Source organism: Neoarius graeffei, chromosome 1, assembly GCF_027579695.1.
Source record: "Neoarius graeffei isolate fNeoGra1 chromosome 1, fNeoGra1.pri, whole genome shotgun sequence".
NCBI classification, from domain to species: Eukaryota; Metazoa; Chordata; class Actinopteri; order Siluriformes; family Ariidae; genus Neoarius; species Neoarius graeffei.
The window spans coordinates 125,733,652-125,749,034 of NC_083569.1; the positions used below are offsets into that span (position 1 = coordinate 125,733,652).

The following is a 15,383-nucleotide window of genomic DNA, read 5'->3' on the forward strand; positions in this document are numbered from 1 at the left end:
TTTGGTTTGATCGACATTTCCATTAAACATTAAAATCCTGATCAGTAATAATTACATGAACAATTAGTCTCATGCTGCAGTACTACACTGATAAGTGTTACAGTTAAATCATTATTTGTATGGTGGCAATTAATGACTAAAGAGCAAAAGAAAACATTAACAGTCTCATTTTAAACATCACTATAAGGTTACATATTTTAAAACAGTCATAGAACACTGGTCTACAGCCAAAATGCTTCTGAAATATAGTCAAACTTTACTAGTTCTGGATCGCTGAGAACGAAAATGAAACTTATTGTTCATTGGCTCGTTTTCAAGATTGGCTCTATGAATAAATCTATGAGTGGGTTTGGATAGTACTTACTTTTTTGGCAAAACAATGAATGATGCAATGTGAAGCCGGTATTGCATCATACATGACATTAGGTTATTCCTAGAAGTCACTGATGATGCATTCATAAGTCAACTGACATCACTCTGCTGAACAAACTGGTCTTATATCAGCTCAAAAAAAAAATTCATACAGTGCTATGCACTCGAGATCAAGTCTTTGCTTGACAAGAGATGCTCCGTTTCATGAACACAAGAGACAAGCTGCCAATAAATAAATAAAAACCCACTACATACACACAGAATAAGGACTAAACCTGTTCAGTAATTTGGTTCATAATACATTTTATTTATATAAACTTTTGGCTGATTTTCTAGTGTTACATAAAGAAAACAGGTGAAATATCATGTAAACCGACCATAAACACGAGACCTAGTTTTACAATTTATATTTAAAACATTACGATCTACACAATGTACATAAGTATAAAATTTAAAATCTTAAATATCTTGGAAGCCATAGCCAATTAGCTGATTAACTGTCACTTCTAATTCAACACACCAAATTTCATAATAGCCAACTTCATCTCTGAAGCAGACAACTTCTGAAAAGTTGTTGACCAGTGTAACATGAACAATAAAGTTCAAAGTACAGGTCATTTTCAGTCAAAACTGTAATAACCATATTTAATTTGACAACTTTAAATCATGCAGTGTCTCTGAGTTAGTGCACTTGAAGGTCTTAAATGTAACTAAACAAGCAAACATCTTCCCACACTGAGCAGTGAAACGGCTTCTCTCCTGTGTGAATGCGCTGGTGTTGTTGGAGAGCACTCTGCTGAGTAAAACTCTTCCCACACTGTGAGCAGTGATGCGGCTTCTATCCTGTGTGAATGTGCTGGTGTCGTTGGAGATTACTCTGCTGAGTAAAACTCTTCCCACACTGTGAGCAGTGATACGGCTTCTCTCCTGTGTGAAGGCGCTGGTGTGTTTGGAGATTACTTTGCTGAGTAAAACTCTTCCCACACTGTGAGCAGTGATACGGCTTCTCTCCTGTGTGAATGCGCTGGTGTAGTCGGAGATCACCCTGTTGAGTAAAACTCTTCCCACACTGTGAGCAGTGAAACGGCTTCTCTCCTGTGTGAATGCGCTGGTGTCGTTGGAGAGCACTCTGACAAGTAAAACTCTTCCCACACTGTGAGCAGTGATACGGCTTCTCTCCTGTGTGAATGCGCTGGTGTCGTTGGAGAGCACTCTGACAAGTAAAACTCTTCCCACACTGTGAGCAGTGATACGGCTTCTCTCCTGTGTGAATGCGCTGGTGTCGTTGGAGAGCACTCTGACAAGTAAAACTCTTCCCACACTGTGAGCAGTGATACGGCTTCTCTCCTGTGTGAATGCGCTGGTGTCGTTGGAGAGCACTCTGACGAGTAAAACTCTTCCCACACTGTGAGCAGTGATACGGCTTCTCTCCTGTGTGAAGGCGCTGGTGTGTTTGGAGATTACTCTGCTGAGTAAAACTCTTCCCACACTGTGAGCAGTGATACGGCTTCTCTCCTGTGTGAATGCGCTGGTGTTGTTGGAGATGACTCTGACAAGTAAAACTCTTCCCACACTGTGAGCAGTGATACGGCTTCTCTCCTGTGTGAATGCGCTGGTGTTGTCGGAGATGACTCTGACAAGTAAAACTCTTCCCACACTGTGAGCAGTGATACGGCTTCTCTCCTGTGTGAATGTGCTGGTGTTGTCGGAGATGACTCTGACAAGTAAAACTCTTCCCACACTGTGAGCAGTGATACGGCTTCTCTCCTGTGTGAATGCGCTGGTGTTGTCGGAGAGTACACTGTTCAGTAAAACTCTTCCCACACTGTGAGCAGTGAAACGGCTTCTCTCCTGTGTGAATGCGCTGGTGTTGTTGGAGAGTACTCTGACGAGTAAAACTCTTCCCACACTGTGAGCAGTGAAACGGCTTCTCTCCTGTGTGAATGCGCTGGTGTTGTCGGAGATGACTCTGACGAGTAAAACTCTTCCCACACTGTGAGCAGTGATACGGCTTCTCTCCTGTGTGAACGCGCTGTTGTGTTTTGAGAGCACTCTGGTAAGTAAGATTCCTACCACGCTGTGAGCAGTGATGTGGATCTACTCCTGTGTGAATGCACTGGTGTGTCTTGAGTGCATTCTGATAACTAAAACTCTTTCCACAATCTGAGCAGTGGTGAATTTCCTTCTGTATATCATTATGGGAAGTATCAGAATGGATATCATCAGTTGATGTTGGTTGACGACTGGAGCATTTGGAGGGGATCTGAAGCTTATATTTAATCTCTCCTGATTCTCGCAGTCTCACGTACTCTTCATAGTGGCATCTCTGGATGTGCTTGTCGAGGTAAATTGGAGATGCATCGGAACGAGGGCATGTGGAGCATGAAAAGACTTGCAGCAGAGCGTTCTTTACTTCTGGAGAAATGAAAGGACAAAAATAACAAATTGAACATGAAATGCAACAAGATTATAAAATATAACACTAACCCAATGTAAGGAGTGCTTTTACTGAAACTTAAGATTCTACATGAATTAAGACTGAGACAAAAACAAAAAAGTTTGCAGACTAAGACACAGCAGCCTCTAGCTTGGAATACTGGGAGATTCAATAAGGTCCTGGAACAGCAGCTATGCACAGCATTAGCCATAGCCCCATGGGTCTGAGCGACCAAAGGGGAGTTGTTGGTTCTTGTTGGACATCATGTCAAGTCGAGGTAATGGCAAGCCTAGCCTTATTTACATCTCATCCAGGATTGAGAAGGAAACTCAGCCCTCACATTCAAGGTTCTGAAAGATCCAAAAATGGGCCTTATTTATCAAACTGGATATGGATAGATTTATTTGCAAATAGTTTCTAGTAGCATTTACACAAGCAAATATGTATTTTCTATCTGGATTTTTTATATGGATTAGGTTGTCAAGTTTAAAACACATTAATTTCAATTACACACAAATTTCATGAAATTAAGTTTTGTGGGATTTTGTGAAGCCCAGTTGATTCATATTAATGTAATTGATGAAAGCAAGCCAACATCCATAAATTAAGACACATAACAATAGTCATTTAATTTAAATGTAGGCGTATAAAAAAAAAAAAAAAAAAAAAGACACACTGCATCAGTTCAGATGGCATTCAAGTAGGTCTGCAGCAGTAGGAATTTCCTGACTGCAGTATTTGAAGAACGCCACGGTGTGATTTGTAGTAATAAAGCAACCAAACCTCCATGTGTTTAATTGTTCGTTAATTCATCAGACGCTATTTGTTCTTCAGTTCTTCAGCTGCAAGAGTTTAAAGTGCATATCCTGGACCAATTTATTTATTTATTTTATATATGAAAAGTATGTCCCTTTACACACTCATCCAGAAGGGTAATTTTGCACAAGACCATCTGTCGACAGCAGAAAAAAATAAAATAAAATGCGTCTGGAAAAATCCCAAGGGAGTATGGAGCCAGATTCGTGACGTCACCTGCGGAAGCGCCAGCAGGCTGCGAGAGCTTGCACGGTTTCAGTGCACAGCCTGTGTAGACCAAGCGCTCCCATTTCTCTCTCATTGTCCGGTCTTTTGGGAAACGATGAGTACTAATCCCATCAAGACTGGTGTTGCTACACCCTCCTACGATACATCTGTTAACCATTTTAATAATTACACGATAACGAAGAAATTTGCAGAAAACCACCAGGTCATTTTCTCATAAACAAACCAGCGCTGACGTAGGATTCAGAGGGAGGCGTTCCGCACGCGACATCACGTAAATCAGTGTTTGCCGGGAAATTCAAATGCCAAGTTTTTCCAGAGGCGGACCAATTCACCTCAAATGGCTTGATTTCGACTGAATTTTTCTGGTATTGCGCAAGGTAAAAAAAATTTCAGAGAATGCAGAATGTTATAGATATTTAACCAAAGTTTAATATAAAATACGAGAATTACATTGATCTTGCTCATGAATTTACCCGTGATATACACTTTAAGGAGCTAAAATTTAACATAATTAAAAAGATAAGTTCTCCATGGTATGACTCTTGTGGAATTATTGAATTCCATAAAAATACTAAAATTGTTATTGCTTGATAACATAACCATCACATACGCTCCTGAAATAAAGCAAATGTGTTGCAATTGATTTTTATAATGGTTGATGGGTTTGAGTGACATCTGCATTATCCAATTAACAACTTCGCTTGGTTCAGACACACTGCATGTGTGTTCAACTCACTTCTTTCCAGCCAGCTTGTTATATTGCACTGAAGGTATTATAATGACGCCCCCCCACCAGTGTTTCTGTAATATGGGGAGGTCTGACATTATCCTATATTATGTGTTTGCTGTGACAGGGCATTCCCCCCCGATTTCTCCCCAATTTAGCCATGGCCAATTCCCACCCATCAGACTCCTCTCCAGTATCACATAACAGATACCAACCAGGGAGGGCTATCATGTTCTTCCTCCAAGACAAGAAACACCAGTTGACCACGTTTTACTCATACAATGTCGGGGGCTGCAAAGCACACTTGGACGAAAGCCCAATCCACTTACTTCCTATTAAATGTGCTCTCTCACACCCATGACTGGCCAGTGTAACTGACAGGGCAAAGAAGAGAGAGCATGCCATCTCTCCCTCCCAGACAGCCCAGACAATTTTGCTCTCGAGCTTCCAACCACAGATGATTGTGGCGTCATCAGGATTTGAAAGTGGCATTATCTGGATGATGGGGAAGATGACGGAGACAACACTTTTCTGCTGTGCCACTCGGGATCCACAGGGCATGCATTTTATGCTACTTCTGGTTAAACTGGGCATGATGAATAAAACAATATCTTGTGGTTTACTATATACAGTGGTGCTTGAAAGTTTGTGAATCCTTTAGAATTTTCTATATTTCTGCATAAATATGACTGAAAACATCATCAGATTTTCACACAAGTCCTAAAAGTAGATAAAGAGAACCTACTTAAACAAGTGAGACAACAATATTATACTTGGTCATTTATTTATTGAGGAAAGCGATCCAATATTACATATCTGTGAGTGGCAAAAAAGTATGTGAACCTCTAGGATTAGCAGTTAATTTGAAGGTGAAATTAGAGAGTCAGGTGTTTTCAATCAATGGGATGACAATCAGGTGTGAGTGGGCACCCTGTTTTATTTAAAAAACAGGGATATATTAAAGTCTGACCTTCACAACACATGTTTGTGGAAGTGTATCATGGCACGAACAAAGGAGATTTCTGAGGACCTCAGAAAAAGCGTTGTTGATGCTCATCAGGCTGGAAAAGGTTACAAAACCGTCTCTAAAGAGTTTGGACTCCACCAATCCACAGTCAGACAGATTGTGTAAAAGTAGAGGAAATTCAAGACCGTTGTTACCCTCCTCAGGAGTGGTCAACCAACAGAGATCACTCCAAGAGCAAGGCGTGTAATAGTCGGCGAAGTCACAAAGGACCCCAGAGTAACTTCTAAGCAACTGAAGGCCTCTCTCACATCGGCTAATGTTACTGTTCATGAGTCCACCATCAGGAGAACACAGAACAACAGTGGTGTGCATGGTAGGGCTGCAAGGAGAAAGCCACTGCTCTCCAAAAAGAACATTGCTGCTCGTCTGCAGTTTGCTAAAGATCATGTGGACAAGCCAGAAAGCTATTGGAAAAAAGGTTTTGTGGATGGATGAGACCAAAATAGAACTTTTTGGTTTAAATGAAAAGCGTTATGTTTGGAGAAAGGAAAACACTGCATTCCAGCATAAGAACCTTATCCCATCTGTGAAACATGGTGGTGGTGGTGTCATGGTTTGGGCCTGTTTTGATGCATCTGGGCCAGGACAGCTCGCCATCATTGATGGAACAATGAATTCTCAATTATACCAGTGAATTCTAAAGGAAAATGTCAGGACATCGGTCCATGAACTGAAACTCAATAGAAGGTGGGTCATGCAGCAAGACAACGACCCTAAGCACACAAGTTGTTCTACCAAAGAATGGTTAAAGAAAAAAGTTAATGTTTTGGAATGGGCAAGTCAAAGTCCTGACCTTAATCCAATCAAAATGTTGTGGAAGGACCTGAAGCAAGCAGTTCATGTGAGGAAACACAGCAACTTCCCAGAGTTGAAGCTGTTCTGTATGGAGGAATGGGCTAAAATTCCTCCAAGCCAGTGTGCAGGACTGATCAACAGTTACCGGAAACGTTTAGTTGCAGTTATTGCTGCACAAGGGGGTCACACCAGATACTGAAAGCAAAGTTACACATATTTTTGCCACTGACAGGTATGTAATATTGGATCATTTTCCTCAATAAATAAATGACCAAGTATAATATTTTTGTCTCATTTGTTTAACTGGGTTCTCTTTATCTACTTTTAGGACTTGGGTGAAAATCTGATGATGTTTTAGGTCATATTTATGCAGAAATATAGAAAATTCTAAAGGGTTTACAAACTTTCAAGCACCACTGTAGTCAGTTTCGCAATAGCAAGATATGCAGTGGGCGGACTTCACGTGTCTCAAAGGAAGCTGATAGACTTCACCCTCTCTGGTTGATCACGGTCATATGATCGAGAAGACCTACCTGGTTGGTGTAACAGGCCAAAATGAGTTCTCTGAGAAATGCTCTAGTTATTGCAGACTGCATTGTACAACAGCTTTCATCCCAGAAACACTGGTAGGCTCAGAAACGTCACGAAATGATGCAGAAAATAACCTCTATAACCTCTTAGACAAAAGTAACACCTTGCTGTCTGGTTGTTCCTGTAGGTGCAGGACTGAGTTCTCTGGTGTATTCCTCTTCATACCACACCAAGAGCTCCTGTCCTGGGTTAATGGATCGACAGCAACGATACAGAATTCCCCCTTGATACTCAAATGCCACAAGATTTTGTTCTTCTTCATTACGGGCACAATTCACATACCTAAAAGAGTGAGGCAACGTTTCAGAAAAAGGTAAAAATCAGATCAGAGTTACAGACTTGGAGAAAGCATGGTGGAGATATCAATGACATGAAGATAAAGTTCTTCCAACAAATGAGGAGCTGTAAAATCAAATCACTAAAATGACCCAACAGCTGGTGTACTGCTCACCTCATCCAATTCACATGCATCTCTCTTTTGGCATTGATGTATTCTTCACACTGCATGCTCCTGTATACCTGTTTAAAAAAAAAAAAAAAAAAAACAACCCACATTTACTTTTTTTTTATTCCATGAAATCAATACAGTGGGGCAAAAAAGTATTTAGTCAGCCACCAATTGTGCAAGTTCTCCCACTTAAAAAGATGAGAGGCCTGTAATTTTCATCATAGGTACACTTCAACTATGAGAGACAGAATGGGGGGAAAGAATCCAGGAAACCACATTGTAGGATTTTTAATGAATTAATTGGTAAATTCCTCAGTAAAATAAGTATTTGGTTACCTACAAACAAGCAAGATTTCTGGCTCTCACAGACCTGTAACTTCTTTAAGAGGCTCCTCTGTCCTCCACTCGTTACCTGTATTAATGGCACCTGTTTGAACTCGTTATCAGTATAAAAGACACCTGTCCACAACCTCAAACAGTCACACTCCAAACTCCACTATGGCCAAGACCAAAGAGCTGTCAAAGGACACCAGAAACAAAATTGTAGACCTGCACCAGGCTGGGAAGACTGAATCTGCAATAGGTAAGCAGCTTGGTGTGAAGAAATCAACTGTGGGAGCAATTATTAGAAAATGGAAGACATGCAAGACCACTGATAATCTCCCTCGATCTGGGGCTCCACGCAAGATCTCACCCCGTGGGGTCAAAATAATCACAAGAACAGTGAGCAAAAATCCCAGAACCACATGGGGGGGGACCTAGTGAATGACCTGCAGAGAGCTGGGACCAAAGTAACAAAGGCTACCATCAGTAACACACTACGCCACCAGGGACTCAAATCCTGCAGTGCCAGACGTGTCCCCCTGCTTAAGCCAGTACATGTCCAGGCCCATCTGAAGTCTGCCAGAGAGCATTTGGATGATCCAGAAGAGGACTGGGAGAATGTCATATCGTCAGATGAAACCAAAATAGAACTTTTGGTAAAAACTCAAATTGTCGTGTTTGGAGGAGAAAGAATGCTGAGTTGCATCCAAAGAACACCATACCTACTGTGAAACATGGGGGTGGCAGTGTCCTTATGTGGGGCTGCATGAGTGCTGCTGGTGTCGGGGAGCTGCATTTCATTGATGGCATCATGAATTCACAGATGTATTGCTCGATACTGAAAGAGAAGATGCTACCATCACTCTGTGCCCTTTTCCAACATGACAACGATCCTAAACACACATCTAAGGCCACTGTTGGATTTCTGAAGAAGAACAGGGTGAACGTGATTCAGTGGCCAAGTATGTCTCCTGATCTGAACCCAATCGAACACCTATGGGGAGTTCTGAAGAGACAAGTTGAGCATCGCGCTCCATCCAGCATCCGGTCACTAAAAGAGGTCATTGTTGAAGAATGGAGAAAGACTGATGTTGCAAAATGTCGCCAACTTGTTCATTCCATGCCTAGAAGACTTGGTGGTGTTGTCATTAAAAATCATGGAGGCCACAGAAAGTACTAGATGTAGTCGTAGTTTTTGTTGTGGGGTGTACTCATTTTTACACCACCCTAATTTGAGTAAAACTGAAAAATGTGTAATCTAAATGTGGCAGCAGGGGCATGGTCAAGCGCCGGTCTGTGACAGGAGGGCGGAGTCAGGGAAGGTAAGTGGCAGAATCACTACACCTGACGGCAATTAACCTTTGTTTGTGTGTCTTCCCAGTGACCGCGCCCTATTTAGGGAGGTAGACCGAGAGCAGAGGAGCTGACCCCGAAACCAGATGCCGGTTGTGCGTGCGCGCGCATCTGTGTGAAGCATATTGTTAGACTGAAACGTGTGGCAATAAAAGCCTTAATTTACAAACCTGATCTCTGTCCTGCCGTCCTCTGTGCTCCACCCCTAGTCGAAACCGTTACACTAAGTTATATTATTAACCTTACTTTCATGTTATAAGTTACAGATGTTATTTTAAACTTTGTCTTGTCAACATTTTGGAAATTGTGTTCATTTAGATATTGTTTAAAATGTTACTTTTTAAAGGGGGTGTACTCATTTACGCTGAGCACTGTATGTGGAGTTAGCCACGACTAATGGTGATGAGCGCTATTTTCATATGAAGACGTTACTTTGTTCAGACCAATGCCGTGTGTGTGTCCTGACTCATATACCCGTTAGAATCCAGGAGCATTTTGAAAGCCATGCGAGCAGGGAAGTGAGCGAGTCTAGCAAACTGGATTCACTCCCGCTTCCCAACTACGGTCAGGAATGTGAAAAAGAGGGAAGGCAACATACTGGAATGGATTTTGCAAAGGATATTTCCCCTAGCTGTAAAAATTCCCTTGAGAAGTAAGCTAGGATGACTGTCTGAACAGAACCAGCTATCTTGGGTCATGTTTATTCGTCAGGGCATAATGAACAGAGATTGTTTTGCCGTGCTTTTACTGGCCCTCTCTGTGGGCCTGTCATTTCAGGTTCACATGACAGCATACGTGTTCTCACCGGTCAATCACAACCAAGTTAGCTAATGCACATTAACATTCTACACTAATGCAAAAGCAGTGTGCAGCAGTGAAACAAAAGCCATGGAAAGGTCAAAAATTAAAGGAGGGGCCAAAAAAACAAACCAGGCATTAGAGGCAGAGGCTTCTAAATGTTTAAAAAAAGAAAATCTACATACTGTTTGGGCATCAGCACCCTGAATTGGCCTGCAATGCCATTCTCACGGACCAGAATGAAGAGCTTAAAATGGACATTAAAACATAGCCATAAACTAGGCTGTTGCCTCTCGCGGTTGCCAGAGGACTAGCCCCCCTGTAACCCTAGCTGTATAGGTGAGAGGCCGAGGGCTATGGAAACGAAGGTCAGTGCCACCCAATGCGCCTGACTGCATGGAGCGGGAAGGACTTTAGAGATGGGCTAGGCTGCATGTTCATTTAAAACTGCTGTAACTTGCCCAACCATAACTGACTATCATATGTGCCAGAGATTTCCAAGCTTGTTGGGGCTGAAGCACATCAAAGGTCAAATCAGAATGAAACCACTGCTGCAAACAGTACATCGCGCGAAACCGTCATTATTGTTGACCCTTATTAGACAGGGAGATTATTATTAGACAGGGATATTATTATTAGACAGGGATATTGTTATTAGACAGGGAGATTATTATTAGACAGGGAGATTAGACAGGGAGATTATTATTAGACGGAGATTATTATTAGACGGAGATTATTATTAGACGGAGATTATTATTAGACGGAGATATTATTATTAGACAGGGAGATTCTTTTGTGTAATCTGAGCTGAAGTGGGTTTTGTACTTTGGTTTTTGGGGGCACGCGCTCTCTCTGCCATGCCGATCCTGTAGGCTGCACTGACTCAGCTGAAAACTCCGGTCCTCGAAAAAAAGAGATAAAAGCCCACCCACACTGAAAGCTGATTGGCTTATTTTGCTGAGTAACCCAATCAGGATGCTCTTTGTCTGGCATGCGCTACATGAACAAGCACACAGGCAGTGTTGCCACATTGGGCGGTTTTAAGTGCATTTTGGTGGGTTTGGAACATATTTTGGGATGGAAAACGTCAGCAGTATCTGGCAACACTGCACACAGTCTCCCTCGTGCACGCACATTCTAAGATGCGTGATGCAGACCTTAATGTTGTGCGCGCACGCTCAAAAACGATCATTTTGGTCTGAAAAAGTCGGAAATCCACCGATCGGCGGAAAATTCTCATCCCTGGTGAAAGATCTGGACTGCAGGCTGGACAGTTCAGTACCCGGACCCTTCTTCTATGCAGCCATGATGCTGTAACTGATGCAGTATGTGGTTTGGCATTGTCATGTTGGAAAATGCAAGGTCTTCCCTGAAAGAGACGTCATCTGGATGGGAGCATATGTTGCTCTAGAACCGGGATATACCTTTCAGCATTGATGGTGTCTTTCCAGATGTGTAAGCTGCCCATGCCACACGCACTAATGCAACCCCATACCATCAGAGATGCAGGCTTCTGAACTGAGCGCTCATAACAACTTGGGTCGTCCTTTTCCTCTTTAGTCCGAATGACACGGCGTCCCTGATATCCATAAATAACTTCAAGTTTTGATTCGTCTGACCACAGAACAGTTTTCCACTTTGCCACAGTCCATTTTAAATGAGCCTTGGCCCAGAGAAGACGTCTGCGCTTCTGGATCATGTTTAGATACGGCTTCTTCTTTGAACTATAGCGTTTTAGCTGGCAACGGCGGATGGCACGGTGAATTGTGTTCACAGATAATGTTCTCTGGAAATATTCCTGAGCCCATTTTGTGATTTCCAATACAGAAGCATGCCTGTATGTGATGCAGTGCCGTCTAAGGGCCCGAAGATCACGGGCACCCAGTATGGTTTTCCGGCCTTGACCCTTACACACGCGGAAGAGTTTGGTCGCATCTAACTACAGCCCCAAAAAATACCATTGGCCATGCTGAGCCTAGCTACATTGCTAACAGGAGTGACAGCGCGTCTGACTGCATCTGACTGACTGGGAGGTCGCGCAAAGCTCAGAGAGGTACGGAGCAGCTCGTCTCAATTCAGATAAGAGCATATTTCATTATGGAAGTATGGTGGACTGTTCCTTTAAAATAAATAAATAAATAAACAGTTTCTCTCCCTCCTCGCTACCATGTTACATGCTCTATAAACAAAGTTCATACTTTAATCAATAAAAAAAAAAATCTAAATTTCAATGTCAAATTTGTTGATTAAAATTAAGAGAGACTGAGGCTACATGCCAAATGTACTGTATTGCACTTTTAGTGCACCAGATAGTGTGCAGGGTAGAATAAACAGTGAGTGTTACTGAGCACCAGAGTGGCCTAATGTCTTACAGAGATAGTCTTTATCGTCAGGATCTTCCACTTTAACGGAGAGACCTTCAGGTGGGTTGTCGAGATAGGCTCCATAGCTGTAGATATTCAGCTCCAGCGTCTCCTCTTTCTTCACACAGGCTTCTGAAGTCTCTCCATCCATGGATGTCTCTGTTTTCATGTCCTCACACAGCTAAAGATCAAACAAATCTGTTAGGGCGGGACGGTATCCATCCCACCCGGGAAGATGCTGCTCTCATTTCTCGCAGCATAGCTCATAGTCTCAGAACAGGCCTAGTTAATCCACGACAATCCAGAGCCAAGGCCAGGGAGCAGACGGACAGGCTAAACTGTCTGTCTGCTACCTGCACAGAGTCATCACACAGGATTCATTATATTGAGACTGTGCCTGTTCCCCGAGCTATACAAAAAAGTAGAAATGCTCAGAGTTTGTTCTAATAATCTAATTAATATAAAATTAGATCATACTGACTGTACAGCCGCTGCCAGCACCTTTGACCTACTGTAAAAGGTAAGACTTAAATATTTTCTCTCTTATGTCTGAAGCACGAACTGTTAATGAACTTCTTACTGATCAGCAGTTTAATGTACTGTATTTAAACAGAAACATGGATTAAACCAAAGGAGTCTGCAGCATTAAATGAAACTAGTCCTCCTGGTTGCAGTTATATACACCAGCCTCGTCTAACTGGCAGAGGAGGCATCGCAATTCTTTATAATGATTATCTCGGCATGACACAAAAACCTGGACAGTTAGTATGAAGAACTTCAAGGGAAGTTGGGAAGGTGAGTGGCAGTCAATGCACCTGTTGTCAATTAAATGTGTGTGTGTGTGTGTGTGTGTGTGTGTGTGTGTGTGTGTGTGTGTGTGTGTTTGTTGCAGTGACTGTGGAGAACAGAAAAAGAGGGAGAGAGCAGAGAGAAGAGATTTCCCCAGACCAAAACACAACTGTGTGTACGCACACGTCTGTGTACCTAAACGGATGTTAAAGCTGAAAAACAACACAAAAATTAAAAAGGTGTGAGAGAACGTCATCTCTCGCCTGCCATGCTTCTGTACTCCATCCACATGAGGGACGTATTAGAGTGGTGCCGAAACCCGGGAGTACAGAAGGGAACCACCACATGAAGTCTTCCCCATTGAAGGATCTCATCCATGCCCTCACTACTGCCCAGCAGAACCAGAATCAAGCGCTGACCGCCCTCCGGAAGGAACAAGAGCAATGCTTTGAAGCCTTGATACTGGCCCAGCAGGAAGATCGCCAAGCGTTCCGGCATCTGCTTGTGTTGTCGGGGACCTTGACCGCAGCGGACCCTCCCCACAGCACTCTCACAAAGATGGGCCCGTACAACGATCCAGAAGGCTTTAATTGCTCACTTCAAGCCAGCAGCCGAAGTGTGGGGGTGGCCAGTCGAGCAGCATGCCTACTTTTGCTCCTGACTGGCGAGGCACAGCCCGCCACACAGCAGCTCGCCGCCGGCAGCCAGCTCATATACACCGACCTGAAGAGAGCCATCCTGCAGTGTGTCGGCCACTCTCCGGAACAACATCGCCAGTGCTTCTGGACACGGACATTGGAGGTCAGCCGGCCGTTCGCATTCGACCAATAGCGGCTGAGGGTGGAAGACCATGACACCAACAGGATCATCGATCTGGTGACACTGGAACAGTTTATCGCTCAACTTCCAGAAGGAACGGCAGACTGGGTCCAGCGTCATCGCTCAGCGTCCCTGGAGCAAGCCATCAAGTTGGTGGAGGGCCATCTGATGCCGGTTCCGACAGCAGGCGGATGGGTCGCCTCTTCTCCCTTCTCTTCTCCACCCCATTCCCCCACCACAGAGACGGGGGCTGGCTCCCCACAGCTGGCCCACCGCACCAGTGGTGTCCTCCCGTATTCTCCTTCCGCGTCTGTGATTGAGGAATCACACAGTGACTGGAGCAGCCCGGTGGTCCTGGTACCCAAGACTGATAGATCGATCCGGTTCTTTGTAAACTACAGGAAAAAGTCAACGTGGTGTCTAAATTCGACACATACCCAATGCCTCGCATTGATGAATTGCTTGATCGGTTAGATGCTGCTCACTTTTATTCGACACTGGAATTAACAAAGGGATATTGGCAGATCCCCTTGACTCCTCTATCCTGAGAGAAAATGGCCTTTTCCACACCGTTTGGATTACACCAGTTTGTCAAGCTTCTTTCTGGGTTATTTGGGGCTCCTGCCACATTCCAGCAGCTCATGGAGAATATCCTCCATCCCCACACTGCCTATGTGGCAATGTACCTTGACGACATTATCACGTACAGCAATGATTGGCCTCGGCACCTTGAACACCTTAGGGCTGTCCTAGAGTCACTGAGGCATGTGGGTCTCACAGCTAACCCAAAAAAAAAAAAAAAACGTGCAATTGGGTGGGTGGAAGTACAGTATCTGGGTCATGGGCAGGTGTATCCCCAAATTGACAAGACTGCTGCGATTGCGGCTTGCCCGAGGCCCAAGACCAAAAAGGGGGTGAGGCAGTTCCTGGGGCTGGCTGGCTACTATCCTAGGTTCATGCCTAATTATTCAGATTAGAGCCCTGCACTCCCGCGGGACCAGCCGCAAAGCAGTGCGGCGGGACAAATTTTGAAAGCTCATTGCGGGTGCAGGCGGGACTGCACATATGCGGCGCGGGCGGGAGCGGTGATAAGCTGCAGTCCCGCTAACTAAAAACGTGTTTGAAATAAAATTTATAAATTATTTATTTATGTCTATCATATATAATTTGTGCTGGATATTTTATTTGGCATTAATAAAAACATTTTAAGATGCCCAAATTTGCAGAGTCTCAGATTGCCAGACTGAGTGAGGAATGGAATCTTAAATTTGCCATTGATCACCCTAACGGGAAATCCTTTGATCACTCTAATGACTTGCAGTTCACACCCAGCTAGCAAGAGAACCATGAGTGAAGTGATTTACTGCTTGCGTTAGTCTACAACTCTAATCAGAGAGACAGGTTACACTGACGGTAGGCTTGACTCAATGCTATCCCAGAAATCCTTCCTGTAATATGCAAATTTGGCTGTCCAATCAGAGGCGGCCAAATTTGCA

At 43.6% G+C, this 15,383-nt stretch overlaps 1 protein-coding gene across 1 annotated transcript in view; it reads right to left on the bottom strand.

Moving 5' to 3' along the window:
- Positions 1-705: 705 nt before the first annotated feature.
- LOC132883301 (histone-lysine N-methyltransferase PRDM9-like) overlaps positions 706-15,383 on the bottom strand; it is a 322,553-nt gene continuing 307,875 nt past the window's right edge. The window contains exons 16-18 of the mRNA XM_060916743.1: positions 7,445-7,512; positions 7,097-7,275; positions 706-2,787 (exon numbers count right to left, since the gene is read on the bottom strand). Coding sequence (XP_060772726.1) covers positions 1,211-2,787; positions 7,097-7,275; positions 7,445-7,512 — 1,824 coding nt within the window. The 3' untranslated portion in view covers positions 706-1,210. The remainder of the gene's footprint in view (positions 2,788-7,096; positions 7,276-7,444; positions 7,513-15,383) is intronic.